Source organism: Molothrus aeneus, chromosome 1, assembly GCF_037042795.1.
Source record: "Molothrus aeneus isolate 106 chromosome 1, BPBGC_Maene_1.0, whole genome shotgun sequence".
Taxonomy (NCBI): Eukaryota; Metazoa; Chordata; class Aves; order Passeriformes; family Icteridae; genus Molothrus; species Molothrus aeneus.
In genome coordinates, this window is record NC_089646.1 from 61,816,441 (window position 1) to 61,831,785 (window position 15,345).

The 15,345-nt window shown below is 38.2% G+C and overlaps 1 protein-coding gene across 1 annotated transcript in view; it reads right to left on the bottom strand.

Annotated features, from left to right (window-relative positions):
- Positions 1–15,345, bottom strand: part of CDKAL1 (CDK5 regulatory subunit associated protein 1 like 1) — a 387,536-nt gene that overhangs the window by 94,406 nt on the left and 277,785 nt on the right. Inside the window, exon 12 of the mRNA XM_066558021.1 lies at positions 10,018–10,198. Within this exon, the coding sequence (XP_066414118.1) occupies positions 10,018–10,198 (181 nt within the window). The remainder of the gene's footprint in view (positions 1–10,017; positions 10,199–15,345) is intronic.

Consider the following 15,345-nt stretch of genomic DNA (forward strand, 5'->3'; position numbering starts at 1 on the left):
GCTGGAGAGCAGCACTGTGGAAAGGGATGAGAGGGTCCTGGACAATGTGACGGTCAATCTGAGCCAGCAGTGCCCTGGCAGCCAGGAGGGCCCCCTGTGTCCTGGGGGGCATCAGGCACAGCATGGCCAGCCAGGCAGGGGAGGGGATTGTCCCACTCTGCTCTGGGCTGGGGCCGGCTCACTTCAAGTGCTGGGGGCAGTTTTGGTGCCACAATGTAAAAAGGACATTAAACTGTTAGAGAGTGTCCAAAGGAGGGCCATGGGGATGGTGAAGGGCCTTGAGGGGAAGCTGTGTGAGGAGCAGCTGAGGTCACTTGGTCTGTTCAGCCTGGAGGAGACAGAGGGGAGCCCTCATTGCAGTCAACAATTTCCTTGTGAGGGGAAGAGGAGGGGCAGGCAGTGATCTCCCTCTCTGGTAACCAGTGACAGGACTTGAAATGACACTGAGTCAGGGGGGGTTTAGGTTAGATATCAGGAAAAGGGTCTTCACCCAGAGGGTGGCTGGGCACTGGGACAGGCTCCCCAGGGAAGTGGTTGCAGCACCAAGCCTGACAGAGTTCAAGACACATTTGGACAATACTCTCAGGCACTGGCTGTGATCCTTGTGATGTCCTGCACAAGGCCAGAAGTTGGACTCAATAACCTTCCAACTCAGGATATTCTACAATTCTATGATTCTATAAATTATGCAAAATTTATTCTGAAGACTTTTACAAAACAATTATTAATTTCAGAAAAAGCCTTCAGCACTTGTTCATTTTGAGGGTCCACAAATTTGGTACAGTTTGTAAAATGCTCTGTCAGACTTCTGATAGATTTTTATATCTGAAATGCATGTAGAAATTTCACAGTCTATATGAGATGGGTATTTCCTAAGGATGCCACTATAACTGATTAGGAAGACTGCTTAGGTCAAAACAATTTGTAGACCAAAATATCTAGCTGAATCTTGGCCTGTGGTATCAGCCATATTTCAAATCAGATTGACACTAAATCAAAAATAAAATGATTGGTCATGAGGGATAGACTGGTTTTGAATATAGTTATTGCAGCCAGTTACACAACAATAAAAACCAGAATGAACTGCAAACTACAGCTTAGTAATGAAATGTTATTTTAAAATATCCGTGTATCTGTATCTACAGACATATTAAGCCCAGAACATACATAAGCCCAGGACAAATCTGTCTGCAGGGAACTCTTCCTTTTTATGGTCTGGTGAGGTTATCTGTGTGCTGCACCACACACAAGCAGCCTTGAAAGCACCAAGTTTTCCAGCCTTCCAAGAAGAACAGAAAGAGAAGTGCTGAAGAGGGTACAGTGTGGTATAAACTGTGAGGAGCAGTGCTCAAGTGCTTGCTGTGTGAGAGAGACCACCTACAACACACGAATTCAATAGAAACAAAAAAACTGTTCTCACTGTTTTATCTTCATCTATTATTCAATCCTCCACTCTACTTCCAGATTTTCAGGAATTCCTGGTTCCAAGAGTTTTAGCCCCATGACCAGAGGTGCAGGTACAGCAATGAAAACAGTGGAAGTTAAAGTTCCAGAGCACTCACTGTCCTGACTGACTGTGATGGCTTTGAGGGAGTGCACTTGGATTATCAAAGACAAGATGAAGTTCAAGAAAAGGTCACCAAGAACTCACCTCAGGATATTTCAGTGTCCTTTCATTCCAAAGCATGTTGTATGGGCCATCATAAATGTTACATTATTTGCAAATGATGGACAAGCTTAGTTGCCTCCATGATACAAATGAATTTGCTGTCTCTGTTAAGTTACAAAAAATTACACCTAAACCACATTCTCATTTGAAGAAGTCTGGAATTATGAAAATTTTCTGTTCTGATGCCTATATCCAGTTTCAGGGAATAAGTTGTTACTAATTACTACAGCTGCTGGCACTGTTTTTAGTTCTGAGCAGTCTGGATTATAAAGTGAATTAAAATTCCAAACTGAAAAAGAGCATTTGGTTTCAGTTTTACCTAAGTTACATAAATGTAATTCAAGCAAAAATTACAAAAATTACAAAAAGGCACAGTTAAGACTTCTTCCATGGTTCTTCTACTTCATTATGAGCCAATGAACAGGACAGTAGAATAAAGAGTAGATTGGAGATAAAACTGTTTTCTCTAATAAAATCAAAGGCTATTTACCTTATCTCTGAGAGTATCTTCCTTTTCTTCTATTCAGCTCAGGAGTATGTGGTGTTCAAAACCCCTGGTGCTATTTCCGCTTCCTTGCAACTAAAAATCTCACAATTCCATCAAGGTTTTCAGACAGACTCACAGGGGAAGGAGGATGGGTAATGAATGCTCATGGCCATTACAAATCTTGGAGGACTGCACTTTCCAAAAATATTTTTTTATACAACATATGTTCTGCACATGGCTGCAAGCATCAGTCCACAAAGTTACATGATCTTAACAGAAGTTTCATTATTCTTGCAAATTCTGTAACTATTTCTGGCCTGACAATGAAATTTAGGAAGAACTCCCCCTCTTCCTCCTTATGTATATTCTCCCTATTTTATTTTCCAATTATTTTTCTTAACAACACGGCCTAGACTGAGCTCATAGTTGTGCTTTACTTTAGGATGCTCTAATTTTCAACTTTGATTTGTATAAAGTTTGTAAGGAAGCTGCTGGTAATTTTCATTCCAACCAGTTTCTGCTGGAAAAAAAAAAATTAGAACACCAACTAAGCTGGTTTCCTAAGTGCATTTCCAATCCTGCTTTGAATTTTGACTTGTATTCTCAAGCAACACAGTTGTGCTCCTTGAAAGCACAAGACTTCTATTTTACACCAGTGTAAGATTTAGGAGCCACAGCTCCAAGCTAGAGTAAAAATACTTTTGTCCTTTCTCAGGGGTCTGACTCTGCACTGTCCAGCTGTTACCGTGCAATTTAACTCATTCCCCAGATTCAGCTATGAACTGAATTTTCAGCAGCTCCATAGGCAGACCGTTTACAGCTCTCAAAAAGGGTTCAACCTATTTTAAAACCTACCAGCTCAACTGTCTCCCACAACAACAAAAACAGATTTTCATTTCAGCGCCTGGTCATATAACTGAAGGTGGTTTGAGCTTGAGCTGATTCTAGCCTAAAATAAAATGGCTTTAAGAATTTACAAAATTCTGTTTAGTAGTTTTGTCTAACCACAAAACCCCTATTCACAGGTAATTATGCTCCTTTGAAATCATTGCAAAAACCTGACGTTCTGGCTATATGCTGGGGTAGATTTAAAGATACAGCAGAAAAGCAGTCACATGTTTTGGCCATCTTCTAAACAGAGGAAAGAAAGCACCAGGCTTTCACAGGCCAACCAGTTTATAGAATAACTGGGAAAAAACATGGAGGAAATAATCCAAAACTATTTCTAAGCATCTAGAAGGTAACAAAAGGAACCAACATTGATATGGCACTAACCAACAGACACACCAATCAAAATAAAACCCATCAAAGAATAACTGGGTTTATAGATGAGAGAATTCATAGCTATCAATGGTTTGTAGGGCCTTCTGCAGTACCTCACATGCTGTTCTCACAAAAATTATAAGGGAACATGGATGTAAATAAAACTACTAGAAAGCAACTTGATGGAAAAATGTTAGCTTGGAATACTAGAGCAGTTCAGTGAAAAATATTAAGAATTATATATTGGTTTTTTGTTCATGCTCTACATTCCCCTCCAGTGTTCACATTTTTAACTCTCTGGTCCCAAAGTTGTCATGAAAATATTCACTCAGGTTTTTATTCTAGCAGAATAACAAACAGCAAATAAAAGTGTACTGCTGAAAAACAAATTGCAGTACAGAGGTTCAGCAGACAAACTCAGACATTAATCAGTCTTGGCTTCTCTTACACACAAAGAACGTTCTGCATGTTACACCATGCAGTATTGCAAGTGCTGGGGAGGGGAGATGTGTGTCAGGGGGGCCAAGAACCTTTGATACACCAGGAGCAGTTATCACAGCTGCATCCAATTCCTGGGGCATGTAATGCCAGTTAGTCACAGCACTTAACAGGGGAGCTCATAGTGACAATACAGTGGAGAAACAGTACTGCTGAATAAGTGGCATTGTTTCTTTTTTTACTTACTTTTCTTTTCTCCCACCTTATGATCACTGCAGCATTCCTCTTTAATTTTAGAAGAATATCCCTACATAATCCCATTGCATGATCTTTGGATTGGCCACCATTAATCTGATGCAAAAAGTGTTATTGATTCTGCTTGGTCTGTGAGAATTAGAAATGAGGTGGTACCTTCCTGTCTGGGCATTTAAATCACATTAACTAATCAAGTCCACCTGAAGCTGCACTCTCTCAACCTTCAAGTGCTTAACAGTGACATTGGTTCTGTCATGTATCACATGAAACCTTATCAAGTTATTTCTAAATCCATATTGGACAGCAGATGAATTCTTTCCTTGCTTTAGCTCTGAACATGGCCTTCCCAAGTACCTTGTGCCGCATCACTACCCACTGAAGTCTGAAACATATGCTCAAAGGCAAGAGTGGTCCTCAATTGTCTTCTTTCCTCACTGTCTGCTTAGCAGGTAGCTTACCAGCCTTTTCTTTGATGGGACACCTACAAGGTCCACTTGTGCTCCTTTCCTTTTGAGCTCTGAACATGGCTAAAGGTGTCCTTTGCACAAGCAATGCTATTCCATTTGCTGTCCACATACCTGAAGTTAAAAAGTGCCGAAGTAGAGGACAGCTAATATTGCCTGATGCAGGAGTGAGTGGTTATTTTTTCAGTGAGGATGGGACAGTTTGGCAACATTTGGGAAATCATGTCTTTTGAATAGGAAGAGCACATGAATTTCCACAGAAGATTCAGCTGCTTGTGTGCAGAGATTCAGAACTACAAAACCTATACCCATCCATCCAGCAAAGGAGGTAAACATCACACTGTATCTACTGGCACTCAAGAATGCCTATTTCTAGGCATTTCTAGTGCCTTGCAGAAATCTAATCAAAGAGAGATTTGGTGGATCTGCAGCCATCCAGTTAAGAAAGGGTATTATGAAACTTCTTGGAGATCTCCTAGAGGGAAGTAACAGTAAAGCAGTCTAAGAAACATAAGTAGCCATTATAGAATAAAGGCCACAAAATTTCTGCTCCCACAGAGATGATCAAATACAACTTGTCTGGCAGACAGCAGTGAGGTGTATATTGTATTATGCTATCCTTATGGAAAAAATCTCTTAGTGCATTATGTACTGCTCCTGTTATTGGGAGATATGAGAACAGATCTAAGTGATGATTTGATTAAATGGAGAGGGATACAAGGTCTGATCACTGATATTTATTTCTCCTGATAATGGTGAATGTACTAACAGTGTGTTAGTTTTCTAACTCTTCAGGGTGACCAAGCAGCTGCAGCAGCTGCCTCTGGCCAGCTCTGTACACTCAGCATGATGCCACATGGTATGGAATACTCCTTTGGCCAGCTTGGGGCAACTGCCCCAGCTGTGCAGCCTCCCAGCTTCTTGTGCCCCTTCAGCCTCCTCACTGGCAGGGCATGGCAGCATGAGGAGCTGAGAAGTCCTTGACTTGCTATAAACACTATTTAACAACAACCTGAAATATCATGTAGTGGTATCAACATGATTCTCATATTAAATCCAAAACACAGCACCGTACCAGCTACTAGGAAGAAAATTATTCCAGCCAAAACCAGGACAGTTATGAAGTTTGTAAATTGGTTATTCACCTCAGTATAGTAAGCACAGTGCTTAATACAACTAATACAGAGAGAAAAAAAAATAATAAGACACTTCAGAGGAATTAAAGGAAATGTTCAATAGTTGACTGACAAAATTTTCTAGCTCGAAGCAATGTAATTATCTTGTGATATAAAGAGAAAAGGAAAGAGAAAGTGAATATATAATTGAAACTGAATTTCTTACACTATTGAAAATGTATACAGAAAAATTAGAATCCACACTGCAGTTGATAGCAGTGTAATCATGAAGTTGCAGCCACATTACTGCTCTCAAAACAGCTACCATCTCCTATTCTCAGTAGAGATGAACCTAATTGTACCTTGTTAAGATCCTTATTTTCAAAATTACTATTTCCTCATGTATTTTCCATGTGACAGAAGTCAAGTTGTTCCTGAGATGATAATCTCCCCTAATGTTTCAGAAATTGTGATGGACCAAATCACAAGGACAGAGGAAAGTCCCCACACGAGTAATAGCTGCCTTGAAAAAATAAAGACCAGAGAAGTTATCAAAAATGTAAGGTATTACATGCTTTTGATTTTCAAGAAAAAAAGTAACTTTCACCCTTAGAATTATTCTGATCCTTTGCAATGCAGCTAAATATGAGTTCCCTACCAGACACATCTGAGTCATGTTCTCTTATATTGCTTATTACTAGTTTAACTAGAATCTGTAATTTGAGTTATGCAGTTATCAGCACTATCACTTTTACAAGCAAACACAGCAAGGAAATTGAGAAATTCAGCTACGTAAAAACAATAATAGCAGCAGTAACAATACACAAAATAGCATTGCATCGTTAACACATTTCAGAGTGAGAATTTTCAACCCACTGGACACAAGGAGCATCCAGAGTCATCTCTGAAATAGCGCATGGAAAAAATGGGGGCAAAGGAAAGAAAAAACAATTGGGTAGCATTTAAGTTCTGGACAACATCTTGGCTCATTTTCCATGCACATGACTCAGCATTACCATAATTGCTTCTTAAAAAAAAAAGTCATGCCTAGGTTTGTTTTGACTTTTCTCTAAACTGGAAAGAGTGTTTGTGGTAAGCATAATCTAATTGATGGTTATTAAATGATGAGACCATTCAGACAGATGTCTGATTCTCCATGGACATTTTTTCTCCAGGAGAAATAAGAAAGGCCTGCAGCCTAAGCTGTCTTTTCTGAATTTATGATGGCAGAAACGTCCATCTGGATTAGTGTCATCTGACATTTTAGCAAAATATTGGTGCCTGTAAGGCTTTCAGTGATAAATTATCTATGTGAAGGGATGATTCCATGTAGACCTACTGATTGTTTTTCTATTCAGATAATCTCAAATGAGGATTTTCTCCCAAAAGGCAATTATATTTAAGATCATCATCAAAACCATCCCCTAAAAATATAAAAGTACTAAATATTACTATGCTTCATACTCTACAGATTGTCTCTAGAAGTGGTAAAGTCTTCCAAAAAAAGCTAATCTAAAAGGAACTGACATGATAAGTATGTTTTTGTTGCAGCTGTGATACTTGGGCAGAACCACCAAAGCCATCTTGAGTCAGAATTGCTGAAGAGGAACTCAATAAAGTGGAGCAGTTTGCAACTAGCAATGGATTTGTCCACTGCAGAAGTGTATAAAAACTGAAACAACATAGCAAATATATTCAGCCTTCAGAAAAACATAACAAAGAAGAAAAGAAGAATAAGAGTTGTCAAATAACTTGCTCACTGATTCAACATCTGTTCTTAAACAGATGTTTAAAAAACATCTGTACAGACAAAATTCTTTTCCCATAAAGAAATGCTACCAACAGATCCACTGCAGTGGATACTGTCATGAACACCTTGTGGATGCATCAAACTCCCAAGTGCAGCCTGGTGATCCAATGCACACTGAGGCTCTTGCACAGACCAGCTGTGTGGCAGTGCATGTGCTATTTCTTACCCAATGCAAATGCAATAAAATGCCTTCATTAACATGAATAATATTTCATTAAAAGATGAAAGGGTCAGAGTGCATAACGTGGACGGTTGTGCGCTACTTTCCTTTTCCTAGCAGAGAAACATAAGTTACTCTAAGGAAGAAATAATAAATAAAATGCCTGTCCATTTCTGGTAATGCAGGAAAGACCATCAGCTGCTGTCTAGAAGTAATGTGAATATAAAACATAGGAGATTAGCACAAGCTCTTCCTGCTCTGTTTGACTAGTTGCTCTCCATTTCTACTGAGAGATAAAAGAACAAAGGATCTCATAACACAGGATTTTTGAAGGACTAAAAGGAGAAAAAAAAAGAAAAAAGAGAAACAAAATCTATTAATTACAGATTTTCATCAGCCCTGGATTAGAGGCCCCATCTTCTTTGAAGGTTCTATTTCACTGAAAGCAATAAGTACTAGTGCTACAAATAAGAAGAAAGAATGTAAAACTGGGTTAAATTGACAATTACCATTTTCCAACTAATACTTCTAACTACAGAACAGCTAATGTTCTTTTAATAATTTATCTCTTCACAGATTGTCTTCCCATAAGTACCCAGTTAAACAGAAGTGAGTAAATTAACTTAAGCTCTCTGCACCTCCTGTGAAAATGGCATGCTTAAGAACTTGTGCATAGGAATACAAACCTGAAACACGAACCAATGTTTTGATTTTTAAACTTCCTACCTTCCAAAAATTACATTTCTGAACCTTTTTTCATGTATCAAAATATTGAAAAAGCCTTCAAGACTAAGATAAATAATGCAACCATGTGAGTTGGTTACACTAAGGAGACTACTTCAACAGCAGGCATTTACACTTGAAAACTTACAATTTCCCATTATGAGATAGTCTATAATAAATTAATAAATTGCTCAAGCTCACTACACTAAACAGCAAACTGAAGAAGCCAGATATAATCTTATTTTATGTCTCCAGCAGCGGATACATCCTATGGAATTCATGGTACATACTGAGAGTAAACAGAGATACTTTGTTTAGCTTTCAGACACATAAGCAAAGGAATACAAGTTCCAATATATTGTTTTGACTTTATGTTGGTGTACCAGGATACATAAATTGAAAGAAATAGGTTTTTCATTTAAATTGATTTACATTGCTGGCTGACTTTCATTCTTACACTGAAAGGAAAAGTAAATGTTATTTATGCCCACAAAAATGATACAGTAATGAGCTGAATTACTACAGGCATCAATCTTGTATACTTTCCTGTTTTGAGATTCAGATTACAAAAATAAAAATTCAATTTTTTGAAATAAATCAAACCATGCCTTCTGATATGATTGCTATCATTATTGCTTATAAATAGCTATTTATATCTAGCAAAATACAATCAATAGCCGTGTACCTTCTTTATAAAAACAGTTTGGAACTTAAGATGAGACTGTTGGAAGTTGGAGGGAGGGAGGGAGGGAGGGAGGGAGGGAGGGAGGGAGGGAGGGAGGGAGGGAGGGAGGGAGGGAGGGAGGGAGGGAGGGAGGGAGGAAGGAAGGAAGGAAGGAAGGAAGGAAGGAAGGAAGGAAGGAAGGAAGGAAGGAAGGAAGGAAGGAAGGAAGGAAGGAAGGAAGGAAGGAAGGAAGGAAGGAAGGAAGGAAGGAAGGAAGGAAGGAAGGAAGGAAGGAAGGAAGGAAGGAAGGAAGGAAGGAAGGAAGGAAGGAAGGAAGGAAGGAAGGAAGGAAGGAAGGAAGGAAGGAAGGAAGGAAGGAAGGAAGGAAGGAAGGAAGGAAGGAAGGAAGGAAGGAAGGAAGGAAGGAAGGAAGGAAGGAAGGAAGGAAGGAAGGAAGGAAGGAAGGAAGGAAGGAAGGAAGGAAGGAAGGAAGGAAGGAATTTAATTAATGGCCTTTAACCTGCAGGCTGAAGGAAGTAAATGAGCAGTGCATAAGGACAGTCTCAAGATAAGTGGCCTGTGAATTTAATATTTGACAAATAAATCAGAGAAGATCACTGTTATTAATTCTTTGCATAATTATTCATGATAAGCTTGAGAATGCTGGAGTCACAGAAGTCTTAAAATGGAAAACATTTCTATGTGTAAACAATCAGCTACTACTCTTGGTAGTCATTCACCCCAAACTTGATAAAAAGCAGACAAGATCTTCAGTATAACCACAGTATTACCCTTCCTGACAATCTGAACAGTCATTTCTATATGAAAACACATTCAGTGATCTAGCCTAGCATCATTTCCCTTACTGGACTGAAAAAATCCTTCACTTGAATGTGGCACAGTTCTGCAGAAATGTACATTTTTGTGTACATGCTTTATGTATTAAAGCCATCTGAAAATGCATCTTACCACTGCAGCTGGAACTTGAGGCATTTTTGCAGCTGGAGTTCCTGGACGTGGGTAGAATTGATTAATAAACAAACTTGGAAACCTGTACAGTTCTACAAGTTTCATAGTTTCTTGAAAATCTTCATCTGTCTCTCCTGGAAATCCACAAATGATGTCTGTAGCAATTGTTATTCCAGGCACTCTGTAAAGGAAGTAGAAAGAAACACTTAACTGAGGACATGTAGAAGTCTTGCACCTTAAAAGCTAGTGTACATAGACATATAACCCTCAACTTTATCTACAGAAATTGAGACCTACAAGGATCTTGGGGGAAAAAAAGATTTTAACCCCATTGTTTGGTAATGAGAAATGCATCTGGTGCTCATCTGAGAGCACAGTAATAGAAGATACTGCAGCAAATACTGGATTAGGATTGTGACAGAAGAGTGAAAACATCTGGATCAACTCTTCCTTCAATCAAAATTAGAGGTAATCAGCACACCTTGTTATTTCTTGAATTCTGATTGCTTAATCCATAAAATGCAAACCTTTTGAGACTCAGTCACTGGAAAATGTCAACTATTTAATATTTTATAAGGCTGCTATCAAAGTAGAACAGGATATCTGAAAGAGGGGACTGGCATGCCATATCCCCTAGCAAATATAACAAAATTGGCTTTAAAGCCAAAAATACATCTTTAGTGACAACTTAAAAATTGACTCAGTATTCTAAAACATCAGCCTATGCCTTGCTTTAAAAGGAAAACAAAATACTTAAGTTCACATGCACAGGCAGTGAGTTCTCTTGTTATTTAAGCAATGTCAACATTTCCTAACTGTTCCCCTTGGACTGAATATGCAGATCCCTCACACACACCAGGTTAAGGCAGCACAGCTGACAGACAACCCACAGACACAGAAGGTTGCACAGGAGAGGGTGAAGTTAGGGAGCTTCAGTTGAAATTGTGCCACTACCACCATCCTGGACATGGTGGGAACATGCCATGAACACTTTCCCACTTTCCCCAGTAGATACTGGAGCAGCCATCAAGGCCTGCACCCAGACTGAGCTTTGTGTACAGTGGGAATAATGATAAGCATCTTCTGGAGAGAGGCAGAAACACATAGTGCGCCCTCTTGACACAGATGAGACTGCTTCCACAATGCAGAGTTCACCCCACACTGCCAGTAACAATGATAAACTGCAGAAAATATTGGAGAAAAGGAAGAATTCTATATAAATATTGGTGGTATCTAACTTGGAACTGGCCCTGTTTCAAGGAGGGGGAGTAGATGAGATGTCTTCCAGAGGTCCCTTCCAATCTAAATAATACTACAGCTCTTATATAGGCCACAGGCAAGGGAACAGAACAGCTGAAAGAGATTGTTTTAGGGGTGAATGGCATAAAGACAACTGTCACAAGCAAAGTTCACACTTGAGGTTAAGAAGGGGTCTCCAAGACTGTCTCTAACCTAAAGAAATGGACGGAAGGTTTCCCTTTCCCTCATCTGGTTAAGACAATGCAGAACTGTGAATGTCAGTGCATGTAATCCAAATTACATTTATAAAGCATTCAAATAGCCAAAGAAAACTATAATTTCTTATTAGAAACTACATCACCACAGAAAAAAAAATAATGCTGTGACTATAGTGAGTGAAGAAACTTGGTTTTGAATAACTGAAAGAAAAAATTCCTGAAAGAAAAACTTCCTGAAACAATGAGTTGTACTGAAAAAGGAAAACCTGTTGGCAAAAGACCCCAAAAAAGGGAAGCAGAGAATACTGTTCTTATTAATTTTATTAGGTGCGGTATTAGACCATAGCTTATATCTACCAGACCAGCCTTCAGACAAATTGTACATGGTAGTAAATATATTTTGTGATTTTTTTCCCTCAAACTTAATTTTTTTTTCTGCAAGTATTGGCAATGAGCTTATATTAATGCCTTGCCCTTCTTTTAGCATGTGCCTGGACATATAGGTAGCAGCACAGGAATTTATCATCTATTATTAGAATCTTCTTTCACCTTTTCCTTATGAAAAATCCCCAGCAAAGAAACCAAATTCTATCAATTCCTTTTTGAATTCACAAATTCAGACTCCACCATCTGAGTGGTGGAGTCTGAATGTGTGAATTTTGAGGTTAAAAGGTGGCATTTGAACAACAAATCAAAACCACTATAAAACTGAATATTTTCAAGGACTTGATACAACAACCCTAAGTGGGAAGCACAATCTGGATGTTGTGCAGAAGAGCAAAAATTCCCAGAGCTGATGGCTCAGCACCCTCAGTCACCACTGCTTTCCCAAGACTGACAAACATCAAGACATGAACTTCTGCTTGATATCAAGTAACAATAAAATTCCTTATCTTTAAGGACTGAGTGAAGAGAGCAGCACCACACCCTGCAACATGATTTTGTTCATACCACAAATATCTTGGTAGCAGTAGTAAGCTCATGGAAGAAAGAGTACTTTATAAACCAATGCCACCTAACATCAGCTGCCATTTCTCAGAACATGAACAGAACATTCATTACATTTGAAAAAACGATTATAATGAAGTTATTTTATCCATTTTAATGACACTATTGGCAACAGTCAAAGCATTTATTACCAATGGTAGTAGTAATACCATCCTTTATAAAGGCCTGGTTGTTTCTATAGCAACATGAATTATAAGGTCCAATCAAGCTAGATACAATAAAATATGCTCTTTTTCTCCATAACACCAGTTGTCATTCAGTTAAAAGGAAATTACATATTTTAAAAATTCATAAACTCTACAAATGTCTGAACTCCATTTGCTGATAAGGTGTTAATTATCTTAGTAATTAGATTTCTTCCTGGATGGAATTATTACACACAAAGAAAAGCCTGGATACAAAAAAGAGAATAAGGACCACGGTGTATTCAGCAACAGCAATTAATTACAGTTCAATCCAGTGTAACTGCCTAAAATATGACATTGCATAGTGCATTTTTATATCACTGCTGATTATATTGTTTAACAAGCAGTTTAAAAAGGGGAGAAAAGCATGAGATTTCACTCAAAGTCCAAAATGACAAAAATCAAGCTCTTAAAGACTTTTCAAAGCAGTGATGAACAAAAATATGTACAATTAGTTCCACATGTGAAACATAATTTCTTAATGAAAAAAGAGGGGAAAAAGATATCATTATGGAAAAATATAAAACACATACACACTTGAAAATTAAAGTGACCTTTTCTCTGACAGCCTGAAAGAAAGCAGCACAAAACTCTTTATTACTTTGATTCAGATGATGTTTAAGAATTGTTCCATCTATGAAATATGATCCAAAATCACACAAAAACAAGTTCTTGTGCATCAGCCAATACTATTATTATTTTACACCAAATGCTGCTTATCTATTCTGAAGCAAACGAAGAAAACACTGATGAACATCCCCTGTAACATTTATTACATAAACTCATTTATAGTTGGCCTAACTAACTATTCAGTTTCCACAAATGGTTTTTAGGGTGTAGGATAGAAGCTCTACAATATGTTGACTGTCAATTGATATGTTTTACAACAAAACTGTGGAATTTCAGAACAAGATGAATTAGAGGAATTATTAAAGCCATCTATAAGATAAAACATTTATATTTTCGAATATTATATTTTCTAACATTTATAATTTCTAATTTATTTTCTAATTTCTATTTTATTTTCTAATTTCTAATTTCTATATTCTAATTTATTTTCTCCCCTATGTCCCTCTACATATATAAATCCCTTCCCTCTAGTCAAGCAGACTGATGTTTTGCCCTTCTGAACTAGACCAGAAATGCAAATCCCATCAATCCTGGGCAATTCTGAATACCCAAAAAAGAAGCAACTGCTTCACCTTACAGTGAAGATGCATCTGTTTTAGTATGATGCTGTAAGGGCCAACACACCCATGAGCAAGTGCTGACAGCACAGGTATCCAAACCTCACAGAAAGGAAGAACAAGATGTGTTTGAAAGAATACAGAAGAAAAGCAACATCTTGCCTTCTGACTAAAGAGGAAGCAAGTCAGCCTCTGGGGTCAGAGAAAAAAATCAGACCCAAGGACCTGACTGATGCCTGGAAGTCAAGTCATGGACAAGCGACTTAGAAAGAAGATAAAAGGGATAAGAGCTGACAAAAATAAAACAGCAAGACCACCCCCCCAACCCATCCCACCCCCATTTTCGAAGAGCAGTATTTCTAAGAAAAGCAGCAGCAAAATTGTGAAAATGTCTAGGATTCACTTATTACATAGACCATTTAATGTGGTTTTAGCTACAGAAAACATTTCCTTTAGCAATAACCATTACAAACCAAATCCACTTTCTGGGAAGAAATTATGTAAAGCAGCTAAAATTATCACCTTCAGCTACTCACATGACCACTTGAAATTCTTTTGCATGATCACATATTCTTCTCACTTCCATTTCAGCAATTAACACTTAAATCCAGAAATAACTTAAAGCCACCAACTTGCTCTTAAGCAAGACCAGCTACCTCTACCCCTTACAGTTTGACAAAATACTGGATTTTGAATTAAAAATAATGGATTAGAATAAATAGCAATATGAATAAAAAGAAAACACTATGTAGTCTTACAGAAGGATATGAGAACACCCTGTGTAATCTATAGTAATTAAAGTAAAAACAAAAAGTGTGATGACATAGCAACTTCTTGATTCATAAATTAGAAATTTGCATTGAAAAAATATTAGGAAAAACCCCAGAAATTTTATGAAAATGAAACCAACCTACTCTGAAATGTTATTTCAGCATCATACATTATTTTATATTTTAGAATTCTTCCACAGTATAAGCTTACTCAGAGAACATGAAATGGGGTTAATGGATGAAATAATTTGAAGGTATCTGAGTTGGTCTTTCAAGCATATTTACAGAGCCTAACAGGCATCTCAATGTGCTATTTTGTGTTGGAGCCAAAGGATGTGTTTGCATCTTCCCAATGACCACACACAGTCCTCCAGAAGCCCTTTTCACTCCCTTTTTCTCTTTTCTCCATCAGGCCTAGTCTTGTGGGATTTCTGACTTCAACTTTAATGGCACACTGAGGAGTCACACCAACTGGAGCTAGCACAAGAGAAACAGACTGCTCAGCTGGAAGCACCGTCAAGGAACAACAGGAAACTTCACCCCGCTTCTCTCTTGGCTATATGGAAATTAACCTGAGGATTAAGCCATGGAAAAATCCCCACACTTTGAGAAAGGAATTCAGCCTGTTTCTGCTCTGAAATCCCCCAGTGCCTCTCTCTCTCTCTCTCTCTCTCTCTCTCTCTCTCTCCATGGACTCATGGACTATGAATCCAGCACAGGA